This window comes from Ranitomeya variabilis, chromosome 8, assembly GCF_051348905.1.
Source record: "Ranitomeya variabilis isolate aRanVar5 chromosome 8, aRanVar5.hap1, whole genome shotgun sequence".
NCBI lineage: Eukaryota > Metazoa > Chordata > Amphibia > Anura > Dendrobatidae > Ranitomeya > Ranitomeya variabilis.
The window spans coordinates 91112692-91126954 of record NC_135239.1 but is presented as its reverse complement, the minus strand read 5'-3'; the positions used below and the strand labels follow the sequence as shown (position 1 = coordinate 91126954).

At 46.9% G+C, this 14263-nt stretch overlaps 1 protein-coding gene across 3 annotated transcripts in view; it reads left to right on the top strand.

Moving 5' to 3' along the window:
• The window catches only part of LOC143787636 (complement factor H-related protein 4-like), a 533302-nt gene that overhangs the window by 447354 nt on the left and 71685 nt on the right, over positions 1–14263 (top strand). For 2 of the 3 annotated variants that reach the window (XM_077276560.1, XM_077276559.1), the window contains exon 9: positions 8343–8522. The exons of the other annotated variant lie outside the window; for it this stretch is intronic. In XM_077276560.1, the coding sequence (XP_077132675.1) occupies positions 8343–8522 (180 nt within the window). The remainder of the gene's footprint in view (positions 1–8342; positions 8523–14263) is intronic. 3 annotated transcript variants of the gene reach the window in all.

Genomic DNA, 14263 nt, shown 5'->3' with positions numbered 1-14263 from the left:
GTGTCACAAAAAACACATGAAAACGAAACCAAAACGGGTTTTGCTTGAAAATATGTCAGGGTACATCCTTTGCAGTTTAGTGACTTGTCTGTGAGGCCAAATATTTAACCTCAGACCAAAAATTTCCTCTCCCACTTAGGCTTAGTTCAGACGCAGCATTTTTGAAGCTTTTTTCAACTTTAACATTGCTTTCAACCACTACAAATGCATTCACTGGGAAATGTCATTGTAACATTTAACACCCCTAGCTGGCCATATGGTGTGTGACACAGAAGCAGACCCATCTTATTTCATTTACGAAGGAGGGACTCTTAAAGTCACAGAGCCTATTTTTACTGGTGCATCAGGCGGCATTAATCTTCTTAAAGGGCCATTATGAAACAGTGGGTCTCCTAAGCTGTTGTAGCCTACGCTGTGAGTGGATGAGCTGCCAAGAATTACGACGCACCACAATACCCCTGTCATAAGATGTTCAGGGGGGACTCCTGAAAAACTGTTGCATTGAATTCAAGGCCTGCCCTGCTACCAATTCATATGTACCCCAATAAGCCTTTGAACCCACATACTGGATGTGCCCATGAAAATCCACTTCACAATATGCATTTTGTACTCCCGTACTCCTTGGTTTTACACATTGGCGGCAAGGCCAGCCCTGCTGCATAGTCAGTCATATGCACCCCATTAGGCCTTGGAAACCACATACTGGATGGGCCCAGGAAAATGAACTCATATTTTTTAATGGTGTGATGGTTCCCTCTTTGCACAATTATTTACAGGAGAATTTGGCAATTTGATTTGACATGTTTTTAAAATAATATCTAGCAAAAAAAGGGGTTATAAACCGCCCAAATCAAAAATAAATTGGGTACCCAAAATATTACTCAAAATAGCAAAAGGGAAACCTAAAACATAACATTTATTTTGCTCTATTTTAAAAATATAACGACACAACACTCAAGGACAAACATGTACGTTAACTAAAGTTAATCAGACAAATTACTGATAAAAAGTCCAGAGACAAATACTCAGTAGACAAATTTGTTCACTGCACAATCCTCATGGTTGTTATTCAAACATTCAACCGTTTTTGGTAAAGCAGAAAGACCAAATACATAAATGCTACAATCAAAAAAAAAAAAAAAGGGGACAACATTTATAAGGTGATGAATCAATACCACTGATGATCACCAGTACTATGTTGTAAATACGAGGAAACACATAAGGGATTTAGAACAATCTCACCCAATTGTGATGATGCCGCACACTGAAATGTGTCTCCCACATCTGAACAAGAATCCAATGGGTCAATTTCCACTTCTTAGATTCATTAAATTCAAAGACCACCTCCCATGCTCAGGACCACCTCCCTACGTGTTTCATCTTGGAAAGGAATCATCAGGGGACAGGGTAGTCAGTCCGTGGTCATAATGATGGAGTGCTCAACCGAGATTAAAATCTCTAGGGAGCCTTTCCGAGATGAAACGCGTAGGGAGGTGGTCCTGAGCACGGGAGGTGGTCTTTGAATTTAATGAATCTAAGAAGTGGAAATTGACCCATTGGATTCTTGTTCAGATGTGGGAGACACATTTCAGTGTGTGGCATCATCACAATTGGGTGAGATTGTTCTAAATCCTTTATGTGTTTCCTCGTATTTAAAACATAGTACTGGTGATCATCAGTGGTATTGATTCATCACCTTATAGATGTTGTCCCCTTTTTTTTTTTTTTTTGATGTAGCATTTATGTATTTGGTCTTTCTGCTTTACCAAAAATGGTTGTGTGTTTGAATAACAACCATGAGGTTTGTGCAGTGAACAAATTTGTCTACTGAGTATTTGTCTCTGGACTTTTTATCAGTAATTTGTCTGATTAACTTTGGTTAACGTACATGTTTGTCCTTGAGTGTTGTGTCGTTATATTTTTTAAATAGTGCAAAATAAATGTTATGTTTTAGGTTTCCCTTTTGCTATTTTGTGTGACATGTTTTTAACACTAAGGTTCAGATACGGCTTTAAAAAAGGCAAGTACTTGCAATACAAGGCAATTTTACTGCAAACTCCAAAATTCAAGGAATAGTATGATTGAATAGTGTGTGCGTACACTTTTGTATGTGTTAACATACACAGGTTAATATGTACATATAAGGATTAAATAAATATAGTGATTACATATATATGAAGATTAACTACATACAGTATAGTTAGATCATCACCAAGAGGCTTTTAAACATCATCCGTCCAGAATATCAGAGAAGCAACACCAAGACAGAGAACCCCTGGGAGATTATCTACACTGCATGGGTGTCCCCAATTATGCAGGTATCAGCACACTATACATGTACAGGTACCCCAGTTTTGGCATCTGTCTTAGTCATGTCTCTCTGGTCTTATATAGTGAATAACACTATGTAGTAACTCTAGTTTCACCCAGACTTTCAAGTGGCCACTTTTTAAGGTTGGATGAAACTGAGATATCATGGAGTCATCAGACGAGGGGCCATAATCCCCTAGAAAATAAAAGCCACAAGGATTTAGATCAAACCACCACCGGCATAGTTTCAGTAAACCTTAATGTTTTACAATGACAAACAGCAAACATATAGAGGCTTAGAACTGTTTGTGTAGGGAATAAACAAACATTTATCAAGATTGTGTCACTAGGAGCATTGTATGTCACATCTCTAAATGTTTTACAAGAAATGCAGCTATGTCATTGTCTGAATGCATTTGGTATGCAGTATTTCAACCTTGTTTACAAATCGCCAAATGTGTATTCTCCATTTGTACATTTGAGGCAGACAAAGTTAAAGCTCACATGGAGAGAAACAAATATAGTGGACAAAGCTATATTTTAATGAACTACTGAGGCAAAGTAACAGCATTGCTTTATCAAATTTATATGAAGTGTATTGTGTCCAATGTTAGCAACCAGGCAACACAAAAAGGAGCTTTTCAAGGGAGCTCTTTAAGGTACACAAATGTTATGAAGTGTTTTCCAACAAGGATGTGGTTTCACCAATGGGGGGTACCTTTTGTAAAAATAGACTAGTGCCATCACAGCCCCCCTTGACCAAACTTCACCGGCCTATAACAGTATAAAGCACGTTGTCCCTTGTGATCTAGTGGCAGTTATTCAAGAGACATTGCAGGAGACAGAGTTAAGAAGTGGGCCCAATTGAATGCCATGCCCAATTCCCAAATGTGGGGTCCTTTTTGGACTGATTAAAATAGTGCCATCACAGCCCCCTAAACCTAAATGCCCCGTACAGACCACGTTCACCCTGGTGATCTACTGGCAGGTACAGGACAGATTGCAGGAGACAGAGTTATGAAGTAGTCCCAATGTAATGTCATGCCCAATTCCCCAATGTAAAATCCTTTTTTTTTAAATAAGAGTGCCATCACAGCTCCCTTAGCCAAAATGCACCATACAGACCACATTCACCCTGGTGATATAGTGGTTCTGGATGAGGAGGATGAGGATAAGGAGGAGGATAACAACAAACAGACCAAATCTGGAAGCGTATGCCCATGTTTAGTTGTGAATAGGTGCATGAGAATACACCTCCCCAAAAGAGAGAATGTATTTGAGGTTATATTTAGCTGTTTTCACTTGGTGGTGTATAGAAGTCTTTCCCAATCCAGGCCTTGTTCATTTTGAAAGGAGTCAACCTGTCAGCATTTTCAGTTGACAGGCGGTTGCGCTTATCTGTTATAATTCCAACATCGGCACTAAAACCCCTCTCTGACAGAACGATAGCAGCAGGGCAGGCCAGGACCTCCAAGGCGTAGAGAGCCAGTTCATGCCACATGTCCAGCTTTGATACCCAATAATTAAAAGGCACAGAGGAATCACGGAGAATGTTTGCACGATCTGCAAAGTACTCCCTCACCATCTTCCCAAACATTGAACTTCTTGTGACAGCACCTCTTGCCTCTGTGCCGCCACGATGGGAGGGTCTAAGAAAACTGTCCCAGAACTTGGCCATTGTCCCCCTGCCTGAGCTGGATTGTACTTCTGTCTCTCTTGCTTGGAGTCCTTGGTTGTACAACAAACTCTGACGTCTGCTGCCAGCGTTCTCACATGGGAATTTTCTAATTAATTCCACTACAAGGGCCATGTGGTACAGCAACATTTTAGTACACCTCTCTGCTTCAGGCAGAAGAGATTGAAAGTTCTCCTTGTAGCATGGGTCTAGAAGTGTCACCAACCAGTAATGCATGTCACCCAAAATTTTGATAATCCGAGGGTCACGTGAAATGCAGCGCAACATAAAGTCAGCCATGCGTGCCAGACTGCTAACAGGAAAGACTTCCGTGTCCTCACCAACAGGATGACTGACCATGCTGTTCTCCTCCTCCTCCTCATTCTCCTCCTCCTATCCTCAGGCCATCCCCGCTGAACAGAAGCTAATACAGATGTGTTTGTAGGACCGTCTATATTGCATGAAAGCAGCTCCTGTTCTTCCTCCTCCTCATTGCCTACCAATCAACATTGAGAAGACATGAGGCTGGGCTGAGTGTAATCCCTCTGTATGTTTTCTTTCTCCATGTCCTCATGCTCCGCCTGCAATGCATCCTCTGATTGTGAGCAGAGAGTTTTTCAGAATGTTGAGAAGCAGGATGGTGATGCTAATTATGGCGCTATCGCCCCTCACCATCTTGGTGCAATCCTCAAAGTTTTGGAGGATGTTACATATGTCTGACATCCATGTCCACTCCTGAAGTCTTATGTGTGGGGTCTGACCTGAAATTCGACGGCTGTGTTGATGTTGGTAGTCAACAACAGCCCTCTTCTGCTCACACATCTTTTCCAACATATGCAGCATAGCGTTCCAGCACATGGGGACATCACACAACAGTTGGTGAGCTGGAAGATGAAACCGTTGCTGTAGCACGGCAAGGGCGGCTGAAGCTGTAGCTGACTTTCTAAAATGGGCAGACAGACAGCGTACTTTCACTAGCAGATCCGGCAGCTCCTGGTAGCTTTTCAGAAAATGTTGAACCATGAGGTTAAGCACATGGGCCAAGCAAGGTACGTGTGTGAGCTCACCTTGCCTCAGAGCCTCCACCAGGTTATGGTCATTGTCACACACGACCATGCCTGGCTGTAGGATCAGCGGTGTCATCCAAACATCTGACTGCTCTTTCAGCGCTGTCCACAATTCTTCTACATTGTGCGGTTTGTCACCTATGCAGATTAGCTTCAGCACAGCCTGTTGCCGCTTGGCTGAGGTAGTGCTGCAGTGCTTCCAGCTTTTGACTGATGTGTTGATTTCAGTCATGGAGGATAAAGAAGAGGAGGAGGAGGTGCAGGTGCTGTAGACTGTGGGAGCAACCCTGATTGACATAGGGCCAGCAATCCTCGGCGTGGGGAGGATGTGTTCCGTCCCAAGGTCTGACTGGGTCCCGGCTTCCACTATGTTAACCCAATGTGCCATCATTGAGATGTACCGTCCAAGCACTTGTCCACGTCTCCGTGGTTAGGTGGACTTTCCCAGTAACAGCATTGTTGAGGGCGCGGGTAATGTTGTGGGATACATGCTGGTGTAATGCCCGTATGGCACACTGGGAGAAATAGTGGCGACTGGGGACTGAGTACCTTTTTGGATGGCCGCCACCATCAGGTTGCGGAAAGCTTCCGTCTCAACATGCCTAAAAGGCAGCATTTCTAGCGCAAGCAGAAGAGAAATATTAGAATTGAGGACTGTGGCCAGTGGGGCGTTGGCTGAGTATTTCCGCTTGCGTTCCAAAGACTGGGTTATAGACAACTGAATGCTGTGCTGGGACAAGGACATGGACGCGCTTGATGATGGTGCTACTTGACTGTGGGCCACAACAGGTGCAGAGCTAGAGGCATCTTTACATGCACGGTGTACTGGGGATTGGCTTCTATGCAAAAGAGTTGAGCAAGCAGTGGTGTGACCAGCAGGCAGTGGCCCTGGAGCCTGGGGTTTGTCCCACAAGGTCGGGTGCTTTGCTTCCATGTGCCTGATCATGCTGGTGGTGGTCAGGCTGGTAGTTTTGCTAACCCTGCTGATGCGGGCATGGCAGGTGCTGCAAATGGCCTGTTTGGGGTTATCGGCAGAGTCTTTAAAAAATAGCCAGACTCGGGAAGATCTCACAGGTGGAATGCCAACTTCACTCATGTTGGTGTTACGGGGAACGGATGCAAGCCTTCTGTCTGTTGCCACCACACTGCTTCTTCCTGCGTGTTGGGGGGATATGCCTCCTTCCCCATTTGTGCTGCTGTCCTCATCATGCATGTCCTCCTGCCAGGTTGGGTTGGTAACTATGTCATTCACCACCTCATCCTCCACATCCGCACCCTGCTCCTCCTCCTGACTTTCTGGCAATTGTGTCTCTTCATCGTCCACCTCTTGTGACACTTTCCCACCATCGCCTTCGTGTGACTGGGGCTGGTCAAAGTTTTGGGCAGCTCTACATGCGACCTCATCTTTCCCCACTTCAAGTTGACCGGCAGAGATTTCTGAATCTTGAAATGGAAAACTGAACAGCTCTTCAGAGTGTCCAAGTGGGGGATCAGTTGTCTCAGGGCACTCGGCATGGTGGGAGAAAGGATGATCAGAGTGAGGAATATCCTGGCCACACTCACGGCTACTCAGACTTGACTGTGTGGAAGACAAGGTGGTGGTGGTGGCTAAGTGACTGGAAGCATTATCCGCTAGCCAACCAACAACCGTTTCACACTGCTCTGGCTTCAATAGTGGTGTGCTGCGGTCCCCCAGAAACTGGGAAGAGAAGATGTGGGTCTTTGTTGTTGCCCACTTTCACCTTGCCCACTGCCTCGTCCTCTGGATGCACCATCAGCATCTTGTCTACTTCCACGTCCCTTGCCCCTTGCCGTAACCATTTTAAATGGACTACTGCACTATTTCAAATGTTCAACACAAATTTCTTTATTACTAGCGAAATAGTATGTGATTAGTATGCCTGGAAATCTACGGTTTTTAAAACCCAAACACCAGACAGACCTAACAGACTGTATTCAATCCTTTTTTTTTTAAAGTTAATTTATGCTAAATAGCGCTGTATATAATTTGAGTATCACACAGCCACAAAATAAGTACACCGTCCTTCAATGCCCAAACTTAGAGCACAGAGATATATGACAGTTGATGGGGCTGTAACGGAAATACCACAATGGCAAATCTGTGGCCTTTCAAATTTTTTTAGGCTGAATAGCGCTGTATAGAATTTGAGTATCACACAGCCAAAAAATAAGTACACAGCCTCCAATGCCAAAACTTGGAGCAGAGATACATGACGGCTGTAACAGAAATAGCACACTGGCAAATCTGTGGCCTGGAAACATTTTTTTAGGCTGAATAGCGATGTATAGAATTTGAGGTTCACACAGCCAAAAAATAAGTACACCGGCCTCCAATGCCAAAACTTGGAGCACGCAGATATGAGGCCTTTTTTGGTGAATTTAAAACACCAAAAAAAAAAAAAAAGGGGCACAAGGGTAGCACACACAACTATGCTAGGTATGCCTGACAAACTATAATTTTTCAACAGGCCTAAGTCTGACAGAATAGACTGTATATTTTTATTGGGGGGGGGGATTTTTAGGTAAAAAAAAAGGTATATAGACAGTAAATAAGTTGCAGCAGCAGACAGTTATGGAGCTTTGGGAGGGATGCAGTGGGACCAATGGACGCACATACAGTGCCTGCAGGCCTTGCACTGATGTGGATATGCTGTGCCCTGCCTACCTAGTGCTGCAATATCGGGACTCACGAATTAGCCCTTAAAAGGTCTGTTGGTTTCTGAGGAGTTGTGGATGTAAGAGTTGCAGACCTACACTACCTCTAAAACCACGATTCTGACCCTATCTCGGCAGCAGCTCTTCCTACTCTTGCTGAAACAGGAACAGAATGCGGCGAGCAGGGCGGCATCAAGTCTCTTATACTCGGGATGATGTTGTACGGCCCAGCGAATCACTGCACAGCCACAACAAAGATGGCTGCGGTGTTTCATTGCCTGGCAGACAATCCCTGCACCGTGATTGGGTCTCTAAAGTCTGCCAAAACTGCTGGGTGGAGACTGCAGTTACCGCCGAATAATCCCCGAAATGCTCACTGCTCGCTGAGTACACAGAGCATAGCGATACTCGGGCGAGGAACGAGTAGTGGCGAGCATGTTCGCTGATTACTATTTTTAACTTATGGTTCAAATTAATCTGATGGGCCAAGGTAGAACCAAGTAATTTCTGTCAGATTAATAGTAACATTTCTGTTTCTCACACTTTCTGGAGTGTGCTTTGTATTCAGTAAATACTCATTAGTAACCATGTAAACTATTTATTATCTTTTTCAGGTTTTTGTGTATTACAGCAATCGGCAATGATTGGCAATAATATCCATTACAATGTAAGCACAGTACTGGACAATGGACAAATAATCAAATTTCAATGTAACGAAGAAATGACTCCAGAAAAGGGTCTGGAAGCGACATGTTCATTGGGAAATATACAATACCCAAAATGCACTGCTGCAAGTAAGTCTCTATATATGCACTGTATATGGACTTATTTATTGCAGAAATGAGACTGTCTATAGCTAGCTCTGAGCTAACAGCATAAAGGGAAACCAGAAGAAAGCAAACCCCAAGAAGTACTATAAACCCCAGACCCGCCTTAGAAGATGCAGGAATTATCAGTGAATTATGAAATCATAGCTGTCTCTTCATCAGCATAATACATAATCTTAATGAAATAACCAGTATGGTCTCCTAATGTGTTGGAAATGCTGACATAACTGGACTGTAGAAAAAAGATATCGACTGCAGATCCAAAAATAATACATTGATCTAATGCCGCAAGCAAAAATTTAAAAAACTGAACATGAGGTTCTTAGTTTAACATTCTAAACACTCTTTAAAGTCCATTTCCACCTCTCAGTGGGTTCCTAACTTTGTTGGCATCTCTGACATCAAATAAAGTTACTGAAACTTGACATCTGACCTACTGGAATTTTTCCATGCAGTAGCTCCTCCAGAATACACTTTGATGCTGGGAAAAGAGAAGGAAGGCTCCACTAGCTACAATATTATGTATAAGGTGTTATACATTCAGAAAGTGCTGGACTGCCCATCTGACAATTCTGAGAAAAATCATATGAGTCAAAGCCTGCAGTGGAATTCAGCTTTGCCTTGTGGAGAAGAAAGCTATTTTCAATAGCAACCATGTCCTTATTATGCTGAAAACTATTGAAAACTGTGTCGGGGCAGAGAAAGTTTGACTTTCAGGGTATGTGCACAGGTTGCTGATTTCCTGTGGATCCGCAGCATTTTTTTCAGCGCAGAAACGCTGAAGATCCGCAAGTGATTTACAGTACAATGTAAATCAATGGGGGGAAAAATGCTGTGCTAATAGAGCGGAAAATTCCACAATGAAAATGCAGCAGATTCAAAAAAGGACCATATCAATTATTTTTGCAGATCTTCAGCGTTTCCTAACCGATTGACTTCCATTGTGTCAGGCCAATCCGCAGGTTTAAAAAAGATCTGCAGTTTTGCGTGCGAGAAACACTGCAGATTGGGAGGGGGGAAGAGTGTGTGTTAGGTGACAAGTTCCCGCCGCTGCACAGGGGGAATCTTGAACCATGTCCTCTGCGGTCTCCCATTCTTCCCCAGCCACAGTGGAGTCTACTCAACAGAGACGTCGGTCCCAGCGTCTGGCTCAAGCTGATGCTCTGTGGTTGGTTACAACTGCTGCCCCAGGTTCAGCCTTTGTAACCAGCAATGGTCAGCGGCGAGCAGACGTTCCAGTCCTGCTTTTCATCTACTGAGCATGCCCGTGGAACGACCTCTCATTGGAGGTCGGAGGTCACATACTCAGGTCCTGTAGCAGCTCCGATTGGACCACTAAGGAAGGTCCTGGAAGGATACATCTATAAAAGGCTCACATGGCCGCTCGGCCATGCGCTAGTGTAAAACTTAATATCGTGTGTGTGTGGATGCGTGTATGTTAACTGGTGAAAGCTCCTAATCAATCCCCTCCCAAGCTTTGTTGTATGTGGTTTGGGTGTTTGGAGCTGACTAGCGCAAGATCGTGCTTTTGTGCTGCATCTGTTAGCAGCGACCACCAGTGCATCCCCGTGCGCAACCAGTGTGCTTTCCAGGCCCTAGTTAGGGTGGTTAGTGGCGTCCGCCAGAGCGGCGCTGTGCGCACTTTGTGGGGTAAATCTGTATTTAGCTTATCCCCTGGCACCGCAGTTGCCGCGCCGAACACTAGTCGGTCTAGAGGGACTCTAATCCCGTGTCCTTGGGGCAGGGTTGCGCCTTCTACATACAAGGTGAAGTTAAACTATGTGTGTTCACATTATACCACCATATAGTCCGTCATTACTTAGCAGCAGGTTCCATCACTGCACGGTGGAACCCGGGCTGTGAACACACCTCATATCTCTCTTTATAAGAGTGCCAGGGTCTGACTAGTAATGGTGGATGAACAGTGACTACAGCGGTACATGCAGCAGCTGGAGGGCAGGTTGGCGGCTCTCGAGCACACAACCTCAGCCGTGGATGTTACCACAGTTGCTGTTCAGACTGCTAGAGGGGCTGCAGCTAGTTTGTCCACTGCCACCCCTGCTCTGACATTATACCGTCTCCCGTTGCCAGACAAGTTTGCTGGTGACAGTAAGCTGTGTCGGGGATTCGTGAGCCAGTGTGCTATACATCTTGAGCTCCTGGCTGCACGTTTTCCCAAGGAGCGAGCTAAGGTGGGATTTATTATATCCCTCCTGTCGGACAGGGCATTGGAGTGGGCTACGCCTCTGTGGGAGCACGACGATCATGTGGTGCAGAGTGCTCTGCGGTTCTTGAACACTCTGAAACAGGTCTTTTGGGGATCTCGTGACACCCGTGATACGGCACTGCAACTGCTGGCATTGACACAGGGTTCATCCATGGTCAGTTTTCAACAGCAGAAAAAAAAGGCAGCAACACTTACCTGCCCAGATCTTGGAACAAATGCACTGCAGGGTGCAGCCAGCCCATAAAGCAAGATGTTAGCAACCCAGGTGCAAAATACCAGATCGCCAGCCACTCACCACATACCCACTCCTGAAGGGGGTGACTGCCCAGTATACAAGTGCAGCGCCCCAGAGTCCTGGTCGTTGCAGTGATGTCGCTCTGCCACTAAGGGGAGTGATGTTACGTCTGATTTCACTAAAGGAGTTTCTCTGATCAGGTAACACTCGCACTACACTTCACACTCCGGCCACCAGGAGGGGTGGTTCTATCTAGTAGGCCACTCCTCACACTCTGGTAAAACTGGGGGTTGGACAGGAAGACAGAGAGAGAAGTAACTGGGAAGAGCTAGTGAGAGGACCTGTCAGGGATGGGATCCTGGCAGACTCCTAAGAGCAGAACTAACTAGTGAACAACGGGAATTCAGAAAAGAGGCATTAGAACCAGAAGGAGTCGTGCTGTTAGACGGAGGCAACATCCTTCTGAGGCGCAAACAGTCGGTGGCCGGAACGCCGAGCAAGTAAGAGACTCTAAGTACTACTGCAAACCACGGCCGGACAGCCAATTATAGGTTGGCTGTCTCACACAAATCACCTAAGCAGACAACGGAGGCAGCTGTGGGAGAGGGGCGACTCTAGGGTCCCGGAAGAACTCCAGGCCTACCCCGTCATACGGGTGCGTCCTACCATATCACCTGGGGGACGGAGAGAACGAACATCAGAGACAGACAGAATCAGTTGTGAGGACTATCCCGGGAGCTCAGCAGGGAAGGACTACAACACACAGCGCTAGAAGGTAGACACTGATTCCCACCTGTAAAGAGAATTCCTGATGTGCCTTTGGACCGGCCGGTCTCAAACAGCCCTGTTGACAGCGCTCTGGACTGAGGATTCTAAAACCTTCAGTAAAGAGGTAAAGAGACTGCAACCTGGTGTCCTCGTTATTTATTGCGACCGGCACTTCACAACTTCACCATCATTCACCACTCTTTTACCGGACGTCCCCCTGACAGGCAGGGCCACGGACCGGGCTTAGCCGCCGTGACAACCCCTCAGAACAGAGACTCTGAGGCCCGGTGCCGGGTACCCCTCGGCCCTGCAGCAGTGGGGGCGCTCCATTTTTGGCGTCATGAACAGGATCTACTTAAGCCTGAAGAATCAGGTCATGTGTGCCTTGGAACTGTGATTTATTGTGCTTGGACTGTGTATTGCCATTTACCGCCAAAATTCGCCATTGCCGCGCACGGAGGGAGGAGCCTTAGCTTCGTGGGCGGAACCGGCCAAAAGAAGCGCGGAACGGAAAGCGCGGTAAGGCGCCAATCCCGGAAGAGGAACTCCGACTTCCAGCAGGTTAGTGGGAGGAAGGGACAGCCATGTCCGAGTCGGGAGGAGAGGAGGTGGTGGCTTCAGCCGCGGACGCAGGGGCAGCTCCGGTCCCCGCAGCGGGCGAAGCTGCGGCCCTAATACCACCACTGGCGGCCCCGGAGCCCGCTCCCCCCATCAGCCAGGCGGACACCGCCGCTACCACAAAGGCCATAATGCCCTTCTCTATGCCATACCTGCCCGGAGCGGCCTGGCTCCCGCGATACTCTGGGGAGTCACATACATTCACTGACTTTAAAGAAGGGCTCTTCAGCCTGCTCGAGTTCTATCCCCTGACCGAGCCTCAGAAGGTTCATATGATAATCGGCCAACTCTTTGGAGCAGCTCTGAGAGAAGTGAAGTCCTGGCCCGCCGCAGATAAGGGAACGGCACAGCAGATTTTTGCAAAGCTTAAAGCCACCTTCGATACCCGTACAGCTACAGAAATTAAATTGACTTTCTATGGATGCAAACAGAGACCGCAGGATAGCTTACGGGACTATGCCCTTAATCTCCAGGAGGCGATGCGGGCCATTAAGCAGAGTGACCCCGACAGCATGCAGGATGAGGATAAACTCCTGAAGGAGCGGTTCATTGAGGGGCTCCTGTGCAGTCACCAACGGGGCCAATTGTACTTCTTGGCCATGCAAAATCCAGACTTGACTTTTGCGCAATTCAAGGATAAAGCTATCCAGGCATTGCAGGAGCGACAGCCTAGCCGTGCAGCACCTCTCAGGCGCCCCGCTCTCACATACCACCAGGAGGTGGCATCGGATGTTCCAGTCGCCGCCGAGGCCGATGCCCAGAGCCTAGAAGACGATTCCCCTGCAAGACTCCGCCTCCAGATGCAGGAGCTGACCAAGAGCGTTGCTGCCCTGGCCCGGACGGTGCAGTCCCTACAGGAGGCCCCCAAGGAGAAGATCCAGCTGGCCTCCAGACCGGAGGATGTTCCTTGGATGCGACAGAGGAGGACTCCGCCGACCAGAGGCCGGGTCGACGATCGCTTCCATCAGGATGGACGACCCATCTGCCGCCAGTGTCATCAGGTGGGCCACCTTGCAAGGTACTATCCTTTAAACGAGCAACCCCTGGGGCAAAGGGCCAACCCCCAGGAGTAGGACGGTCAGGCCCGCAGCATTGGAGAACCAAATACATTGGAGGACGACCAGTTCTCCCCGTAGTGGTTGATGGGATCCCCTTGAACGCTTTGCTGGACACCAGTTCTCAGGTGACGACTATACCTTACGTGCTTTATAAACGGTATTGGGAGGACACCGATATTACTCGTGGCCCTGACGATGATTTCACCATAATAGCCAGTAATGGTCAGCCATTACCACAAGTGGGGTATAAGGAAGTCACCATCAAAGTGGGGCGGGTGGAATTGAAAGCCCAAGGGGTTGTGATTGTTGATATTGATCGTCGAGAATGTAATCCCATGATGACTCTTGGTACTAATGTTATAGAAAATTGTCTTGCAGAAGTTATTGTTTTGTTGCAACAGGTGGCAGAAACTGCTGGTCACAGTGAGCAACGTGCCCTGCAGAAGGAAGTCAGAGCTCTGATGCAGAGACAGCAGGTAGAGCTGACTGGTGGTGAGATTGGTCGTGTCACTGTGAGTGATTCAAACCCCATCGCGATACCCCCCAGGAGTGAAATGTTAATATGGTGTCGGGCAGCCATAGGCCTCAAGGGAAAGGACTACCAAGCCTTGGTAGAACCCGTATATTCAGACAATAGGCCTACTATTCTAACCGCCAGGGGGGTGGTTGACGTTCGCCAGGGGAGGGTGCCTGTACGTGTCCTCAATTGTGGGGAGGAAGAAGTTCACCTCACCAAGTATGCCACACTCGCCAAATTGTTCACTGTTAATAATAGTGTGATACAGACACCTGAACCCTTGGT